The sequence below is a fragment of the Xenopus laevis genome, chromosome 6S, assembly GCF_017654675.1.
Source record: "Xenopus laevis strain J_2021 chromosome 6S, Xenopus_laevis_v10.1, whole genome shotgun sequence".
Lineage (NCBI taxonomy): Eukaryota > Metazoa > Chordata > Amphibia > Anura > Pipidae > Xenopus > Xenopus laevis.
In genome coordinates this window covers 73,764,330-73,781,129 of record NC_054382.1, presented here as the reverse complement: position 1 = coordinate 73,781,129, position 16,800 = coordinate 73,764,330, and the positions used below count along the sequence as shown (strand labels likewise).

The 16,800-nt window shown below is 37.6% G+C and overlaps 1 protein-coding gene across 1 annotated transcript in view; it reads right to left on the bottom strand.

Moving 5' to 3' along the window:
* Positions 1 to 8,023: 8,023 nt before the first annotated feature.
* The window catches only part of pxdc1.S (PX domain containing 1 S homeolog), a 36,064-nt gene continuing 27,287 nt past the window's right edge, over positions 8,024 to 16,800 (bottom strand). The window contains exons 4-5 of the mRNA XM_018269452.2: positions 15,956 to 16,067; positions 8,024 to 9,037 (exon numbers count right to left, since the gene is read on the bottom strand). Coding sequence (XP_018124941.1) covers positions 8,920 to 9,037; positions 15,956 to 16,067 — 230 coding nt within the window. The 3' untranslated portion in view covers positions 8,024 to 8,919. The remainder of the gene's footprint in view (positions 9,038 to 15,955; positions 16,068 to 16,800) is intronic.

The following is a 16,800-nucleotide window of genomic DNA, read 5'->3' as shown; positions in this document are numbered from 1 at the left end:
GTTATTGGGAAACAACTGTATACTTCATAAGAAGAAAAGAAAAATGTTGTGATAATAGCTATTATTGAAGTAACAGCCCAGTAAATGGAAGCTCAGAGTTTCTTTAGTATCCGATTTGGAAAAAAATATCACTTTACTGGCTTGCTTGACAAGTGTAGAGCTCTATCAAACTACCTGTAGGATACAGAAGCATTCTTCTTAATAATAAATTACTTAAAGGGGCCCACTATTCTGCCAAAAGCTTCTTCTTTCCTTAATCGGGCACTACTGCATGATGTTCCTTAACTGATAATTCCCCACCTCGGAGAAGCTGATTTTTCAAAGGAAGCATCTCAAAATGTATGTTGGTTTGCTTTCTTTGTAATATCTCATGAAGGACTGGGCCTTACTGCAGAATTGTTATTCTTCATCCAGAACCTCTTCTGTACCTGGTGTTATAACTCCTGATGGATATAATGAATCCTGAAAAAAGGAGGTAGCAGCAAGGTGGAGCTATTCATCATACTCATTATATTGCCACCAAACCAAGGCACTATTGATCTTGTAAGTACCATTATTTATTATTACCCCCAGTTTGCACCTGTATTTTTTACTAAACTAAAAATTGTGGATTATACTTATTAATCGAAACAACAAATAATTTGTAATTTATTAAACAAACAAAAAAAAAAAAAACACGAAAAACCACTAATTCAAAACTTTGGCATCTAAAAGCTGTCTAGGTCATGTAGAAGTCAGTGGGATTTGTTCTTTTCCACATGTAACTCTTTCTTTGATCCAAGCTTTTCCAACATTTTCTGTTTTTTCCATTTGTATTGGCATGAAAAATGACAGAGGTTTTCAAGGTTTTTGCATTAGAACTTGCATTAGATTAATTCTGCGTTTTAATTTGTTCATGCTTTTTATATTGGGCTGTTTTAATACATTACTTGGCATTCGTGGTTTTAGATAAAATTATTTTTTTTCATGTTTTCAAAAACCTCTAAATGAGAAGTGAGAATGTTGATGAATGAGCCTCTTATTTATCCAACTTTCAGACCATTTCCTTAACCTCAGAGTGAGAATCAAGGGTAATAACACCATAAAGTTTGCATATAGTTTGGAACTGACATTGTAATGCATGCTGTACCAGTATGTACCTATACAACATAGATTGGGGAACCTAAAAATATGGAAATTTTATACAATTATCTGTCTGTTCTTCACTTGTAGCAACCTGTATTGTTCTGGATGTGAAGGTATTTTAGGTGATTTGTTACCCAAGGGCAGTGCAAATGGTTGTCATCACTATTAATCAGAGGGGATGAGCATGTCTATGAGTTTTGATTTCCATTCATGCAAAGTTACAGTAACCTCATTTTTTAATATTTCATATAATCTGCATTTATTTTCATGAGGAATGTCTCAAGACATCCATATTGTTAAGTGCTTTTTAAAATTTAGGCTTTAAATTAACTTTGTTTAAGGGCTGCAAGGAAACCCCTGAAGTAACGTAGCCACGTTATATATATTGTTTTCTACTGGGTAAATAACTAAAAGTTTGTAACAGATTGCTGGAAGAATTAGCATTAATCTAGCATTAATCTGCAAAAAACTATGAATAATTTTGTAAATAAATATGTTACTTTTAATTTTTACAAGTGTGAACTGAAAGAAAATAAACAACGCAACAGTCATGGAAAAATACAGCTTGTGAGTGTTCTATGCTTTACTTATCCTATTATAGTTATTATTATTATGTTTTATTTATTTAGAAATGTAGGCATTTCTGATGTGTAGGTTGAGACAAAAACCTCCAATTTCCTGTGGGTTTACCAGTGACTAAGGCAGATTCTGCCCAACCAATTGCCCCTGCAGGGGGCTGCAGGCAGGTTAGAGCCTCACCCCCTTTGACCTTACCCGCCCTGTCCCAAGCCGCCAAAACAGCATGCCAATATATTTACACATCCCCTACCTCCGGTGACCTTAGAGATTGGTGGGGACCCAGACTCTAGCCACTGTCCTCTCTATCCATGAAGTCAATGAGCCATTATTCCTTCTCCTGCTGGCTCCTGTTCCTATTACTCACCCCTTCCAGAGATGGCCTCTAATAATGAACTCTATGATGCAGATTTATCAAGGGTCGAAGTGCAAATTCAGATTTGAAATTCAAAATCTTTTATGGTCAAAACTGTCAAATTCGACTAGGGAGTTATTAAAATTTGATTCCAGTTTTTAATAAAATTTGAATTTGATTTTTGAGATTTATCATACTCTGGCCCTTTAAGAATTCAACTATTCGCTACCTAAAACTTGACGAATTGCTGTTTAAATCAATGGGAGAGGTCCAGGGATCTATTTTGAATTGTTTGCAGCCTTTCTGACATTCGAGTTTATGGTAATTGGGATGGAAGTTTTAAAATATGAGGGCAAACATAGTTTAGCAAATTTAAAAGGATGCAACACATTTATTTCATAAATGCTGGAAAGAACCTAAACACAAAACTAAATGAAAGTTTTGCTCCAGGTCAGCAGAATGCATATATCTTAACATTCTGGAAAATGTATAACGATCTAACATCTAATTGATATACAAAACAGCAGTAAAGCCTCAGTCGCCCAGGAAAGGCTCAGGCAAGTTTTTCAAAAGACATTTCTCATTAACATATCAATGTGAGTAAGGGAAGAGGGAGCGAAGGTCATACAAGTCTTTATATCATAGAGCAGCGAATCAATAGGGAATAACATCTGTTTGCATTTATTCTCCCATATGGCATTGAGAAAGCACATTCTGAGGATACATTTTAAGTATTACCATTTTTAATTTTTTCTGTAAAATGCTAAAATGCTGTAAGTGCTAGGACTACAGAATATTTGAGGCAATTGGCACACGTACAGTCACAGGTTCCCTGTAATTTGAACTTTAACTATTTAACTACTGAATATAGTTAAAAAAGAGAACAGTGATGTATTGTTTGGCACACTAATACCAACACAATATCATTATTAAACAAGTCAATTTATTGTCTCCCTTTATTTGGCAATACTATACTCGAAATAGCACTATAAAAATGTGCAAAATGGAAATATAACAACAATATTAACAGGTTTAAAATACAAGGGGCGCCCCCCTTAACTAAAATGTACCATCCATGTAATTGGCATAAATTGGATTATCCTATATTATAAGGGTCTTATCACACTTTTAAACTGTGAGATATTACACAGTGATACCAACACTGTATTCTCAACACTCATCAGGAGTTCAAGTGAGTCCTCCTCTATGCCTTTATATCATTTGAATCAATTCTACGCAGGCATAATCTTTTCCGCAAGTTGTGAGTTATAGCTCAACAATATGCAGTAGAGGAACCCTCCACCATGCTTAAGTGTAGTGTAGAGTTCCTGCTACACAAGCATACGCCTTCAAATACAAGTTGTGAGTTATAGTGCAACAGTACATTTGAGAACTCAGAAGGGTGCCACCACTATTTGCAAAATATCCCCCAACAATTATTCCATGTGGGGAGGCATTGATGATTATTAATTCAATCAGTAGCACTCTCATTCAGTTTGGTTCTGTAGAGAAGTCCGTTTTAAGTGTGCACATATGAAGGTGTTTCACTTAAACTGCACATCTAACAGTGTGATTATGTTCTTATTATCATCCACTCAAGCTCATTGGTCTCTCCCCAAACATCACATTATATAAAAACAAAGTGCAATTCCATTGTGCACATTGAGAGGCTATAGTAGAATCACCACTGTGTGTCTAAATAGCAACCAACCAAGATCTCACATATCTCTCTCCCCAACTGTTGGACTCATTTCTCCATAGGGATAATGCTGCACGTGCAACTTTATACAGCGTGAGTTCAGATGTCATATACTTGTGCTTCCATAGCATGTTCCTCACATTAACTTTAAATCATCATTGCTGGCATCCTCATTAAGCTGTTACTTGGGTCACAGAATGAGGTACGTTTCGTTGGATTAGAGTCCTAAACATGGGACTATGTTCTATGTTCTCCTGATATACCTTACAATATCCAGACTCCCTAGCGAATATAAAGGTGCAAACATCTGCTAATGTTAATTATATTATACTGACCATAATAGGTAACTACTATATCCATATTCAATAACATACACATTAAAGGGGTAGTGCTAGGATCTGAAAGAGCTGGGCCAGAGCCACACAAATGCATGTCCATTTAAAAATGTATAATGATAAGTAATATAATTTTTGACATACTTCTTAATATAAAATCAGTAGTAAGTAATTCATATAGTTGTGTTTAGATGACAGGTATTATTTATTTAATTCCTTTAGTGGCAATCTATTGATACAGGACACCCAGGAGTCTCATTGGAAAAACCTCTTGCATCATTTGGGCCTCAAAAGCTTGGAAATACAACCCTGGTGTTATTAGACTAAAGCTAAAATCCCACTACTGATCATGACTGGTAGAATGACTACATGGATAAACTCAGATGTTAATCACAGTACAGAACCAACCCACTGCTTTAGACAGGAAAGGATTATTCTACTGGAATGTGCTGATGCTGATGGTTAAAGCACGTTTTCCCAGCAGAAAAAAAGAAATGTTGGAGGCAGGTACAGGTCATAGTAAGGACCACTTGAGTTTCTAGAGGGCATGTTGTACTTTCAATGCAATTTAAAAAATGTTGTTCCTTGCTGCTGTCAAGGCTACATTGTATCTATGCAATTATATGCTACTAACACTGTTTGTGCAGAATTTTCTATTTTCGGTGCTCCCATTTCTATATAACTCCTACACACAGTTTAATCTATGTCTTATAAGTGACAGTCTAGGAGTCAGCGAAAGAACAAGTGCGATTACTTGCCAAATACTGAATGGCAATAGAAATATGCATAGAAATAAAATGAAAGCCGAATCAAACATATTACATTTCTAGTTTGCCTGTTTTAAAAGGAATGGTAACAGGGAAAAGTGCCAGGGTTCCCTCAGTGCCCTGTGTCAATTGCTGAAGTTGAGTTGTGCCACAAGAATAGGGAGCACATGTCACTCACACACTGGAAATGTCTCCAGCCAACGCCAGAAATGACACCAGAAAGACTATGAAAATATTCAGCGCAATTGCAGCAAATTTGTACCAGAGCACACATGCGTTTGCGTTCATTTTTGTCAAATTGCAGAGATTGTACTTTGCTGACTGAATTTGAGAAGTTACATGTGCCTGTATGCCTCCCAAATTAGACTTAAAGGGGACCTGTTACCCTAAAAAAGGAAATTCCAAATCCTGTTTTATGATGTTAGTCAAGCAAAATAAAGTTCACTTACACTGTATAAATTATTTCAATCTTCTTTCTTTTAGTCTTGTAAATCACAATCACATTAAACAGGCAGCAGCCATTTTGTGGATACTTTTATTAAGGCAAGTTTTAGATCATGCCAACATCTTGTTTATGCACCAAAATGGGGCACCTGATGCCCATGCACTGGCTACATAATTAAATTTGGAGATGGATGGGGAATGTAAGGAGTGAAGTGAATGGAAAGTGAAAGTAATTGCCTGCTCCGCCTCTATGCCTAAGAGTACGGGCAGGCAATATAACCAGTATGGTTGTTTTAATTAAAAAAAAGAATTTGGGTTTTATGATTGATTTTAAAAGGACTTTTATTATACAGATTTTCATGTTTGAGTGACAGGTTCACTGTAATGGAATCTAAGGTGATCTAGCTCAGCAGGCTACTTGTCTACAGAGGAATTTAATGTTATGTACACGGCCCACCATGAAGGTAGAAGAGGTTTAGCAACATCACAAGCAACACACTAGGCTTTCAGACACAACACAAATTAGCATTAATACAGTATGTAATTAATTGCAAGCAGTGAATATTTACAGTCTATTGTTCTGTGTGTTTCCTTGTCTCAGGCACCCTTACGGGGAAATTTTGATTAGAACCTGACAGTTCAAAAGGTAATTATTTCATTAAAAGGGAAATAAACCCCCCAATTCTGACCTAAGCCTCCCAAAAAGTCTGTATAGAAATAACAAGGACAGTGTGATAATAACAGGGCTTAAGTGTGAGGTATGTCTAGCATTCCTGTGCTGTGATGAGTTTTCCACTCTCTTCATTTTTTTTGATCCTAGACAAGCAGTAAACACAATGTAAATCATGTGGACAAAATACTGTGCGTATAAAGAAGCACAAAAAAACTCACCATCACACTGAACATTTCCAGTTACTCAATAAAATTTACTGATACAGAAGAATTCTCTGAAGAGGCTTCTATAGCACTTACATGTAAATGTGATATGTAATATTTTATAATCAAATAAAAAACATTTATCCAGTAAATGCCTTAACCTTGAGCCTAGAATACTTCTGTCTAAACTGCACTTCACTCTAAACAAATGGCTCAGCCTTAGGGGCAACAAGAACACCACAATATTACATACAGTTGAAAACAGACAGGCTGGAAATCATATGCTCATTTTTTCTTATTTATATAGAACTTGCCCTCAGATATATGCATCAACATATACAGAGAAAAAAGCAGGAAAAAAACTTTCAACATATTTTTTTTTTTTTTGAAAGATTGCCACCAAATTTGCCAACACGGTCTGGGCATTATGTACTTAAAGGATGATTTCAATGTGAATTATCACAAACTTAAAACATTTATTTATATTAACAAAATGCAGTGCCCCAACCCCCACTTATATCTGATTACTGGGTGAAATTGTAAAGTCAAGATTACTCAGTAAGCATTAGATGTATGGTATTTAAAAGCAAGATGACTATCATGTGCTGGTACTAAAGATTATTGTACTAGATTACAGTGCCTTAGGCAACCTGGATAGTCACGTTGCCTGCACACACGAACAAGCACGAACAAACAGATTCGTACAGTCTCTCATTGCGGGGAACGACACAGCACAAGTGAGTAGAGTGGAAACAGGGCAACGGACTAGGGGAAGGTGGGAAAGAAGGTATGTGCCACCTTAGCCATGTGCCTCTTCTGCCTACCACTAGTTCCAGCCCTGCTGGATTATTCGCTTGCAATTGAAAGTAAGCTTGGATCATCTACATAAATTACTGGAGTATGATGGGAGAGTTTTATTATGGGTTACCACCAGGGCCGCCATCAGGGGGTACTCTTGTACCGGGCCTGGGCCTAAAGGGGGGCCTGGCTGTGCTGCACTTTTTGAAATAGCCAGGCCCCCTTGACAGCGCCGAAGCCGTGCCTTAACTGCTGAAGTCCCGAACTGCTGAAGTCCCAAAGAGCCGAAGTCCCGAAGAGTGGAATCCACAAAACGACCCAAAAGCCACTAAAGGAGCCGAAGTTGAAGTCCCGAAGAGTGGAATCCACAAAACGACCCAAAAGCCACTAAAGGAGCCGAAGTTGAAGTCTTGAAGCCGCGAAAAGACACGAAGCTAAACAAAGGAGCCGAAGTTGAAGTCATGAAGCCATGAGTTCAGTTCAGAGGTTTTTTTTTTTATTAAACCTCTAGCCACCAATGTATTATTTTAATACTCTATAGGCCCCTGCCACCAAAGTTTAAAAAAAAAATATTCTCAGGGGTCCCTATGTTTCTTTTTAACTTGTAAAGTTTTTTTTAAAACTTTAATGGCGGGCCCTGGCAAGAATGTTTTTTTTTAAGAAAAACTTTTATAGGGGCCCTGGCGCCAGTGTTTTTTTTTAACTTGTAGGGGGGCCCTGACCACCAATGTTTTTTTTAAAAAAAAACTTTTATGGGGGCCCAGATGCCACAGATTTTTTTGTAATTTTTAAGGGGGCCCTCACCATTAATAGATTTTTACAACATGTGTGTGGGGGGGTTTACCGTTTTAGCGCTGATGTCTGTGTGTTTTTATTAACTGTGGTGTAGGGTGGGCGGGATCTGGGTGGGCAGGGCCCAGAACATTGTTATATGGGGCCCTGTGCTTTTTAATGGCGCCCCTGGTAACCACTAAGCGTTTAACAGCGATAGAACAGTGATAGTTTTCATTCTATTTAAATACAAGGCCACAAAATAATAAACTGCAGATAATGTGAGTAATAGTTTTTATTTCAATAAAATATTGCTTTAAACACACTCTATAAAAGAATTAAGATTTTCAATAATTTAATATTATTTACATTAGAATTTAGTTCCTGTTAGAATACAGAGCTGAAAAGAAGATTTTTTTTTTAATGCAAATAAATGACCGTCCATTTAAAGAAAATATCAAAATGGCAGAAATCCCTTTATAAAAGTAATATCTGAGTGGTATAAAAGAGTTAATATTGAACTGCTCGGTAGCAAACAGCTTCAGCAAAATGTTTAATCCTCTAAAAGTCTCTCAATGTATGTATCCAAGAAAGCTCACTTGCATTTGGCATATCTTTAAACGTACTGATGTCCAAGGATTCAAACAGATGAAAACCTGTACAAAATATTCTTGAGGGAGACAAATTTAAATGACACATTCCCACAAGACAAAATCCACAACCAACTGCCAATGTATATTTACTTCACCGATTGCATTCATTCCTCTTCACACATTGTCAGAACTTTCAGTTAGGTGCAATTTCTACCCTTTCCTTATTTCTTGTTTTCCTTACTACAATAAACTCGTTCCAGCATAAATGTGTTTGTTTTCTAGATCCATGGTGCTACTGGTATTTAAGAATCCAGTTAAGGTCATGCAGTAATAATTGCCTGAGATCATGCACTACTAGGCCAAGCCACAGTTTTCAGTGCTGAGCTAATACTGAAAAGAACAAATTTTCATTATAAAAACAGAGGCTTACGGTACAACCTATCCTACTGCGCTGGTGCAGTGTGTACATTTTGTGCATATTTCTACCAGGCACTGGAGTCTCTTTGTTAAAATAATAGCCCATAAGAACAGCAGCACACAACAGGTTTTAACAAAATCAGTCAATCTGAAATTAGAGATATCAGTCCAATATATCTGTTTCAAATGGAACCAAGTGATAGTAGGACAAGTTGGTAACATAAGCTGATGGATCATCACTGTCCTCTGCATCTGGAGAGAATTCAGTCCCATTTCCATATCTAGCAAAAGAGAAACATTATTAAAGTGAGTTTAGCACCAAGCAATTTGCAATGCTACTTAAAGGAGAAGGAAATGCATATTTACTTGGGGGTGCCAAATGTTAGGCATTAGGTGATTGTATATATACTTACCTGACACCCCGGGTTGGTGCTCCTATCAGGAGAAAACTGCACCAGCCCGGGGTATTTCCAGCGAACACCATGGAACGACTGGCTTCCTTCTTCAAATTTCCCGGGGCAGACGCATGCGCAGTAGAACAAAATAGCCAACTTCTTAGTTAAAATTCATCTTTCCACTCCACTACGCATGTGCACCCGAGTGAAGAAAGGAGAAGAAGGAAGCCGATCGATCCGCGATGCTCACTGGAATAACCCCGGGCCAGTGCAGTTTTCTGCTGATAGGAGCACCAGCCCGGGATGTCAGGTAAGTATATACGATCACTTGGGGGTGCCTAACTTTTTGCACCCCAAAGTAAATATGCTTTTCCTTCTCCTTTAAGTTACCACTTAATAGGAGTGCAACAAATTTGATTCATTCAGCTTAGGAATTGAAAAACTTGGTTGTCAATAAAATGTAAGTTGTAACATGTCAAAGCATTGACCACTGTGCTCCAAATCAATTATTATGAGGGAAAAACATCAAAATATCTTATCAGATATGACAGGACAATGTTTTATAATTCTATTCTACAAACTGAACTAGATTCAAGCACCTGACAGTGACACATTTAAAAAAATATGCTGCTACTGGTTTAGTAACACACAGCATCCAGTCAAATCTGTCAAACAGTGGACCAACAAATACTCCCTTCTAACTGGCCAACACTGGTTTGGGGCAGACATTACACCTCTTATTATAATGTGTTACAAATCTCTGCTGCAAAAGTTTGTCTTCTATCTTGCAATATATTTACTACCAGGTCTAGGTCACATTCATGAAGCAAATGACTTGCGCACGACCAGTATTATGTCAGCAGCATGGATACAAGCATTAACAGGTAATAATTATCCTAATGTTGTGTTTGCAATGATCAGTGACCCCAAATGTCAACTGTTATTATTACAAAATAATCATTTTTGACTCAGTTTTATACTGCATATGCAGGTTACAGAAACGGACCTATAAAATATGAAACTATGCCTTTAAATCCCATAACCTAATACCTGACATTACTGTTGCTTCAGATGTCCAAATCCTCAAAATATCTTCTGCTGGGATTATTAAAATGGCACTATAATTACTGTTCTGCAATCTCCGTTCATCATTACCTTGACATTTACAGCTCAAAAACCCCACTGAGATATTTCCAGACAGGTTCACAGATGAAGGATTCCGAATCAAATCTTTAAAAAGAGAATTGTGAACAAAGCTAAGGTTGCCTGCTTCAGATAAGATTTGCTTCTTTAGGCGGATCTCTGCACTTTGTAAAATGCCCAGCTCCAGACCCTGGCGACATTTGTATAGCTTTTTGATTACTTTTAAAACCTGTTATTTCTGGTTTTTAGTCATTTTATTCCCTGCATTTCATGTGCTTTTTGTTCTCTTCAGGGTTTATAATAAAAGCATAAGGCATTAACGTTGTGCCTTGTGTTAGTGAGGGGCAGGCAGGAGGCACACAGATATCCTCCCCTCCTGCCCCTCCATTAAGCACAAGGCAGTAGTAGAAGGAGGCACAGCCTGCATCTGGGTCCTGTGCATAACTCCTGCCTTAAGGCAATTACTAGTGCATTTGAGTCTGAGGGGTCTGTTAATCAACAAGACTAAGGGCTCTTACTCATGAGCGTTTTTACCTGCGCTCCCCTTTTCGGCGTTCAGCCGCAGGGGAGCGCAGGAATAGACGCATTTCATTATTTCAAATGGGGCTGTACTCACACAGGCGCATGTAGGCGCCGAACGCAGGTTGAGACGCAACATGCTGCATTTTTCCTGTGTTCGGCGCCTACACGCGCCTGTGTGAGTACAGCCCCATTTGAAATAATGAAATGCGTCTATTCCTGCGCTCCCCTGCGGCTGAACGCAGAAAAACAGAACGCAGGGGAGCGCAGGTAAAAACGCTCATGAGTAAGAGCCCTAAAGGTGTCCATACATGGGCCAATTAAATATTGTGATTCTGTCCTTCCAGAGTCTGCAGCTTATTGACCTGTGTATGGTCCCGACAGGCCTGCCCCACTGATATCTGGCAAAAAAATAGGGAGATAATGATAGGCAGGTTTAAAAATGTGGTTGGGGAGGACCATATCAGCTCCTTCCAACAGCATGCATTTACCACTGTGGGACAAATGATCAGATCAGCTCGATATTGCCCACTTCAAGGTGGGTATATATAGGAAAGATCTGTTTGTTTGGTAACATCGGATTTTAAATATATGGCCAGCTTACCTGCTTAGTTTCCAATCAACAATACCTTCGGTGACAATCAGAGCACCAAGAAGAATGATTACGGGCTCTTACACATGGGCCTTCTGCGTTCCATTTTAATCAATTCAACTGCAGAGGAGCGCAGGCCCAGACACACTCAATGCATCTTTAAAGGGGTGGTTCACCTTTAAGTAAACTTTTATTATGTAATTGAATGGCCAATTCTAAGCAGCTGTTCAATTGGTTTTTCATTTTTTGTTTTTTTTTTTAGTTTTATATTCATTTGCCTTTCTCTTCTGACTCTTTCCAGCTATCAAATGGATGTCACTGACCCCCTCTAAAAAACAAATGCTCTGTAAGGCTACAAATTCATTGTTATTGCTAATTTTTATTTCTGTTCTTTCTAGTAAGGTCCTCTACTATTCATATTGCAGTCTCTTATTCAAATCAATACATGGTTACTCAGGTAATTTGGACCCTGGCTACCAGATTGTTTATAATGCAAATTGAAGAGCTGCTAAATAAAAAGCTAAACAAGTCAAAAACCATAAATAATAAGAAATTAAAACCAATTGCAAATTATCTGAGAACATCATTCTCTACATCATACTAAAAGTTATCTCAAAGGTGAACAACCCCCGCTTTAAGGGGTTGCACCAAATGCAACATGCTCCTGCTGACTTAAACGGAACACAGGGGAGCTGGCAGGAGTCTAACTGGAGAATAATTTTGTGCCAGCACTGGGCAACCAGTATTATGGTGCAGAAAAACAATTTTACATTAGCGCTAATTCAAATCACAGGCAAAATTTTCAAAGCAAGTCCTAATTATTGTATTCTTTTTTTGCAACGGAATTTTGCAAAAATTCAGTAGCAGACTTACTGGGTTTGGGTGGAGTAAAACTGCTACTGAAGGTTTATGTCCCTTTTAAACCTTGTAATGGTTACCTAGCAGCTAAAACTTCACTTGGGACTTGGTCAAACCGAAGGAACCGGTAATGCTGTTACAGGAAAAACAAATAAACTCCCTTAAGTTTGCTTGAAATCTTTAATGAGAAATGCCTTAAGCATTCCTCTATAATTTGCACATTTAACCCTTTCCCTACCTGGTGGTGCAGCTGCTTCTGCTCCACCCGTAGCCTAGCAATCCATTTTTTCCATTCAATTGTACAGAACCTTGGCATGCAGAATCTGCAATGCAATCAGTCAAAATGTAAACTCAAGATTCTTTTTTTAAGTTAAAAGGCCTGAAGCTGATTTCTCTCACTGCAATATACTGCATTTTACTCAGCATATAAAACCAGTAGTCAGCACTCGATTCAAATGAAATTCTTGAAGACATGTTTAAGATTGTGTTGTAAATGAATAATAGATGAGTTATGGATCTGTTCATCAACAAACAACCTGCTGATATTAGGTCTTGGTTACTGTTATCTGCCAGGTAAGATGACAGTATGAAACTGACATTAGCAGCTTTGAGTTTTGCAGGAGCAGTAATGACCATACCAAGGCTTTATTTCCTATGCAGGCAACACAAGGCAAATAAGTCTGTATGACTAATGTATGCTCTGCAAGACAAGCTATTAGCATACTTAACCTGATTCTTCAATAAGGTACATGTGATGTGTTGTACTTTATGTTCATTACTCTTACTATAATGGAGTATCTTATCTTAGGGTTGCCCCTCACCCCTTTAAAACCAAACACATATGGAATCCACAGCCTGCATGGCTAAATAGCATTTCATTTAGATGCATAATTCATGGCTGCACATAAATCAGTTCAGTCTGCAGCATGCATCTAAAAATGAATTGCTAATTAGCTATCTGAGCAACTACGACAAACAATCTAAAGGTGGCCATACACGGAGAGATCTCTCTCCCATATGCCCACCTTGAGGTGTGCAATATTGGGCTGATCCGATCGTGGGCCCTAGGGTCCTAACGAACAGGAACGGGTGGTCAGATCACGGGACCGCATCAACGAACAGATGAGGCCGCAATTCTACGGGATTTTTAGTCCCTTATGATCGAGATCTGGCCACCAGTCGGGGGCCCCCATCCCCTCGGTCTGTCGGCAGCTTTTATCGGCCCGTGTATGGCCACTTTAAGACCCTTACAGAAAGATTTGTAGAAAGAGGGTACAAAGAAAAAGATATAGGAGAAGCATATGAAAAAGTAAGACAAGCAAATCGAGATGTTCGAGTATAGAAGAGAAAAACAAACACAGAATATAATGAAAATAAAAGAAGAGAATTTTGATATGTGCTTCATAACACAATATAATCCCGAAGCAATAGAAATAAGAACAATTGTGGAGAAACATTGGAATGTTCTTAGTTTGGATAAAGAATTAGAATTCTTCTTTCCGAAAAAAACGAAAAAAAAATTCAAAAAGCCTTCAACTTAAAACAAAAACTGGCGCACACTTGCAACAAATGGAAGGATAAAAAAAGAAAGGAGATATGTCAAGGATTGTTCCCATGCTGTCTTTGTAAAGCATGCAGATTTGGTGTGAAAACTAAAACTTTTTAAAGTGATATAACTGGGGAACAATTTCAAATTCAGGGAATTATCAAATGTGATACTAAAAATGTGATATACATGTTGCAGTGCCCTTGCGGCCTCCAATATATAGGTAAGACAAAGAAAATTAAAAGAAATTCTAGAAAAGCACAATAAAAATAGTTTTTAAAATGGTTAGGAATTGAAATAGTTAAAAGCAATTGGAGGAGGGGTGATATGGTGAACAACACACTGCGAAGAGAAAGTTGGTGGATCCACAGGTTAAAATCCTTGTCCCCCCCATGGTCTAAACGTTGATTTTAATCTTAGAGCCTTTGTAACATGAGGGGTTTTAGGTTACAATGTATTTTATGTAGGATGCTATGTTGCAACAATGTAGACGGGATGTTACTAGGAGACAGACATGTGAGGGACAGATGCTCTGGGAACAATAAAGTTTTCAAATTTGGAACATTATGGGTAAAAGAAGCAACTATCCAGAAGTAAGGACATCGCTCATTCGAAGAAGCCAGACGGCGAAAGGCGTCAGTGATGACACAGGAGTGTGGAAGCAGCTGCCGGAGACAAACTTGTTGGAATAAAAAAGACGCTTAAGGACTCGGATCACTAAATGGATGCACTGCAATGATTTTAAAGCGGTTTTAAAGAAGGAACTTTTGTGAGTGTGATCTTAACTATTTATTAAAAAATTTTAAACGCTTCCACACGTTGCTTCATTTTACCCACTAAGGATAAGAGAAGATTAAAAGTGAACCAGAATGCTTATCTCAAAGCCTGTCTCTAACTTACTTCTTGTAAGTATGATCACCTGCCAAACTCACTAGAACCGTATTGTGGGCTCTTGTTTAACTACAGCTAGACACCACGGGTGCAATTTTAAACATCTAATACCCTTTGTTTATAGGGGATTGTATTTCACAGGATGTATATATCCTAAGGTTGCATGCAACAAAATTTGTACTCATGATGACTCATGTAAGCGCCAAACGTGGGTGAAACGCAACATGCTGTTTTCCACTTGCATTCTGCACTTACATGCTTCTTTGTGAGTACCTGCCCATAAGGAAGAGTCAGCTGCATGTGGGCCTGAGCTCCCCTACAATTGAATGCATTTAAACTGAATGCAGGGGAGATCAGGAATAAATGCTGGTGATTATGAGCCCTAATTGTGTTTTTTGTCTTAATTATCTGCACTGCTCAGCCAGCCCAAATTGTCCAGTTTAAGCAAACAATTACTAGTTTTGACTAATTTGCTTCTCATAATGTAAACTACCTTTAGTTGATGGTAACTAGCTAGCACAAAGCCAGCTGATAGAAAAATATGTAAACTGTGATTATTTACTACCATTGCATATACAGAATGTAATATATTTTATATGTTCTCCTCTGTGTATGTGTGATTCTCAAAAACACAAGTTTATGTACAGACCATTAATTAGTGCACAGAGCTGTTACTGGAACTATAAATGACCTTATCACATAAAATTGATTGTCCAAAAAGTTAATAAAATGTTTTTGGAGCTGAAATTCATTTAAAAAAGGAACTATTAAATGAACTTCATTACATAATATTATGAGTCTTATGTCATACGCAAGCAGCTGCATACAAACAGACAATTTTAAAGGGATTTTTTTAATGTTTTCAAGTTAATGGAATGCTATGACCATATTTAGATGCCAGTTCAAGCTGTGTACTTGCAGCCACAACTTCTCTTAGCAACACTGGAAGTTAGGCTGTTGGATTTATGTAGTCACATGAAACAGCACAGCAGCCATGTGCTATAAAATGTATTATAAAAAGCCATGTTAATTTAGTTGCACTTTAAGGTACCCCCCAGAAAAAAATACAGAGGGCACCACTTGCTCTTCAGGTATGTTGGAGACCGAATGTTAATATACACATCTGATATATACTGCTAATGCTGTTCATTGCTGAGAAACAGGAGGGTCAATGACTGGTTAAAAGCAGACTGGTAAGAGGAAACCCTGGCACAAAAAGAATAGTTATTATTGCAGTGAAATACATTAAACTCACAAAAGATCTGTGGAATCGACATCCAAATCTGGATCTTTCACATGGGGAAGGCTGTGATCGATCACTATGGTTTCTGTGTTTGCCAAACAGAATCCATTGGAACGCATGATTTCTGAAAAAGATGGAAAAATAGGGGTTTATTATCATGCACCCCTAAAAAGGTAACATAAGAAGTATGATAATATGGGGAACACTCTACTATACAGACATACAACATTAATAAGAGCATTGTATCCTATTAACTGTTGGAATGGCTGTTTATACAATAATTATGTATACATAAGTTTTTTCAAATAAACAAGTGGTTTTTGATCACTGACTCTACCTAGCCATACATCTTCTACTTCTACCTAGACTTAAATCTTCTACTTCTACCTAGACTTAAATCTTCTACTTCTACCTAGACATAAATCTTCTACTTCTATCTAGACATAAATCTCAGCAAAGAGCACACACCATTGTATTGGGCCAGATTCAATTCAGTGAGAAGGAGGTTTATCACATGAAAACTCAAGGACGAGATTCAATTTGAGATGCAATTCTATTCAGAAAAACTTGTCTCACATTTTATCTTGTGGAAAAAAACTGTAACTGAATTAGGAGAAAAGTTTTTTCTCCAAAAATGTAATCTTGTCCATGAGTTTTCACGTGATAAACTAATCCATTTTCTACTACAAATATAGTGTGTGTTACTTGCAAACCCATTATCCAGAAAACGCTGAAATATGGAAATGCCATATTTCAGAGTCTTTTTAAGTAAACAGTTCTTATTTTAAGTCTGATTCCCTTTTTTCTGCAATAATAATACTTTATAGTATTCTAACTAAGCTGCATAAATCTATTTT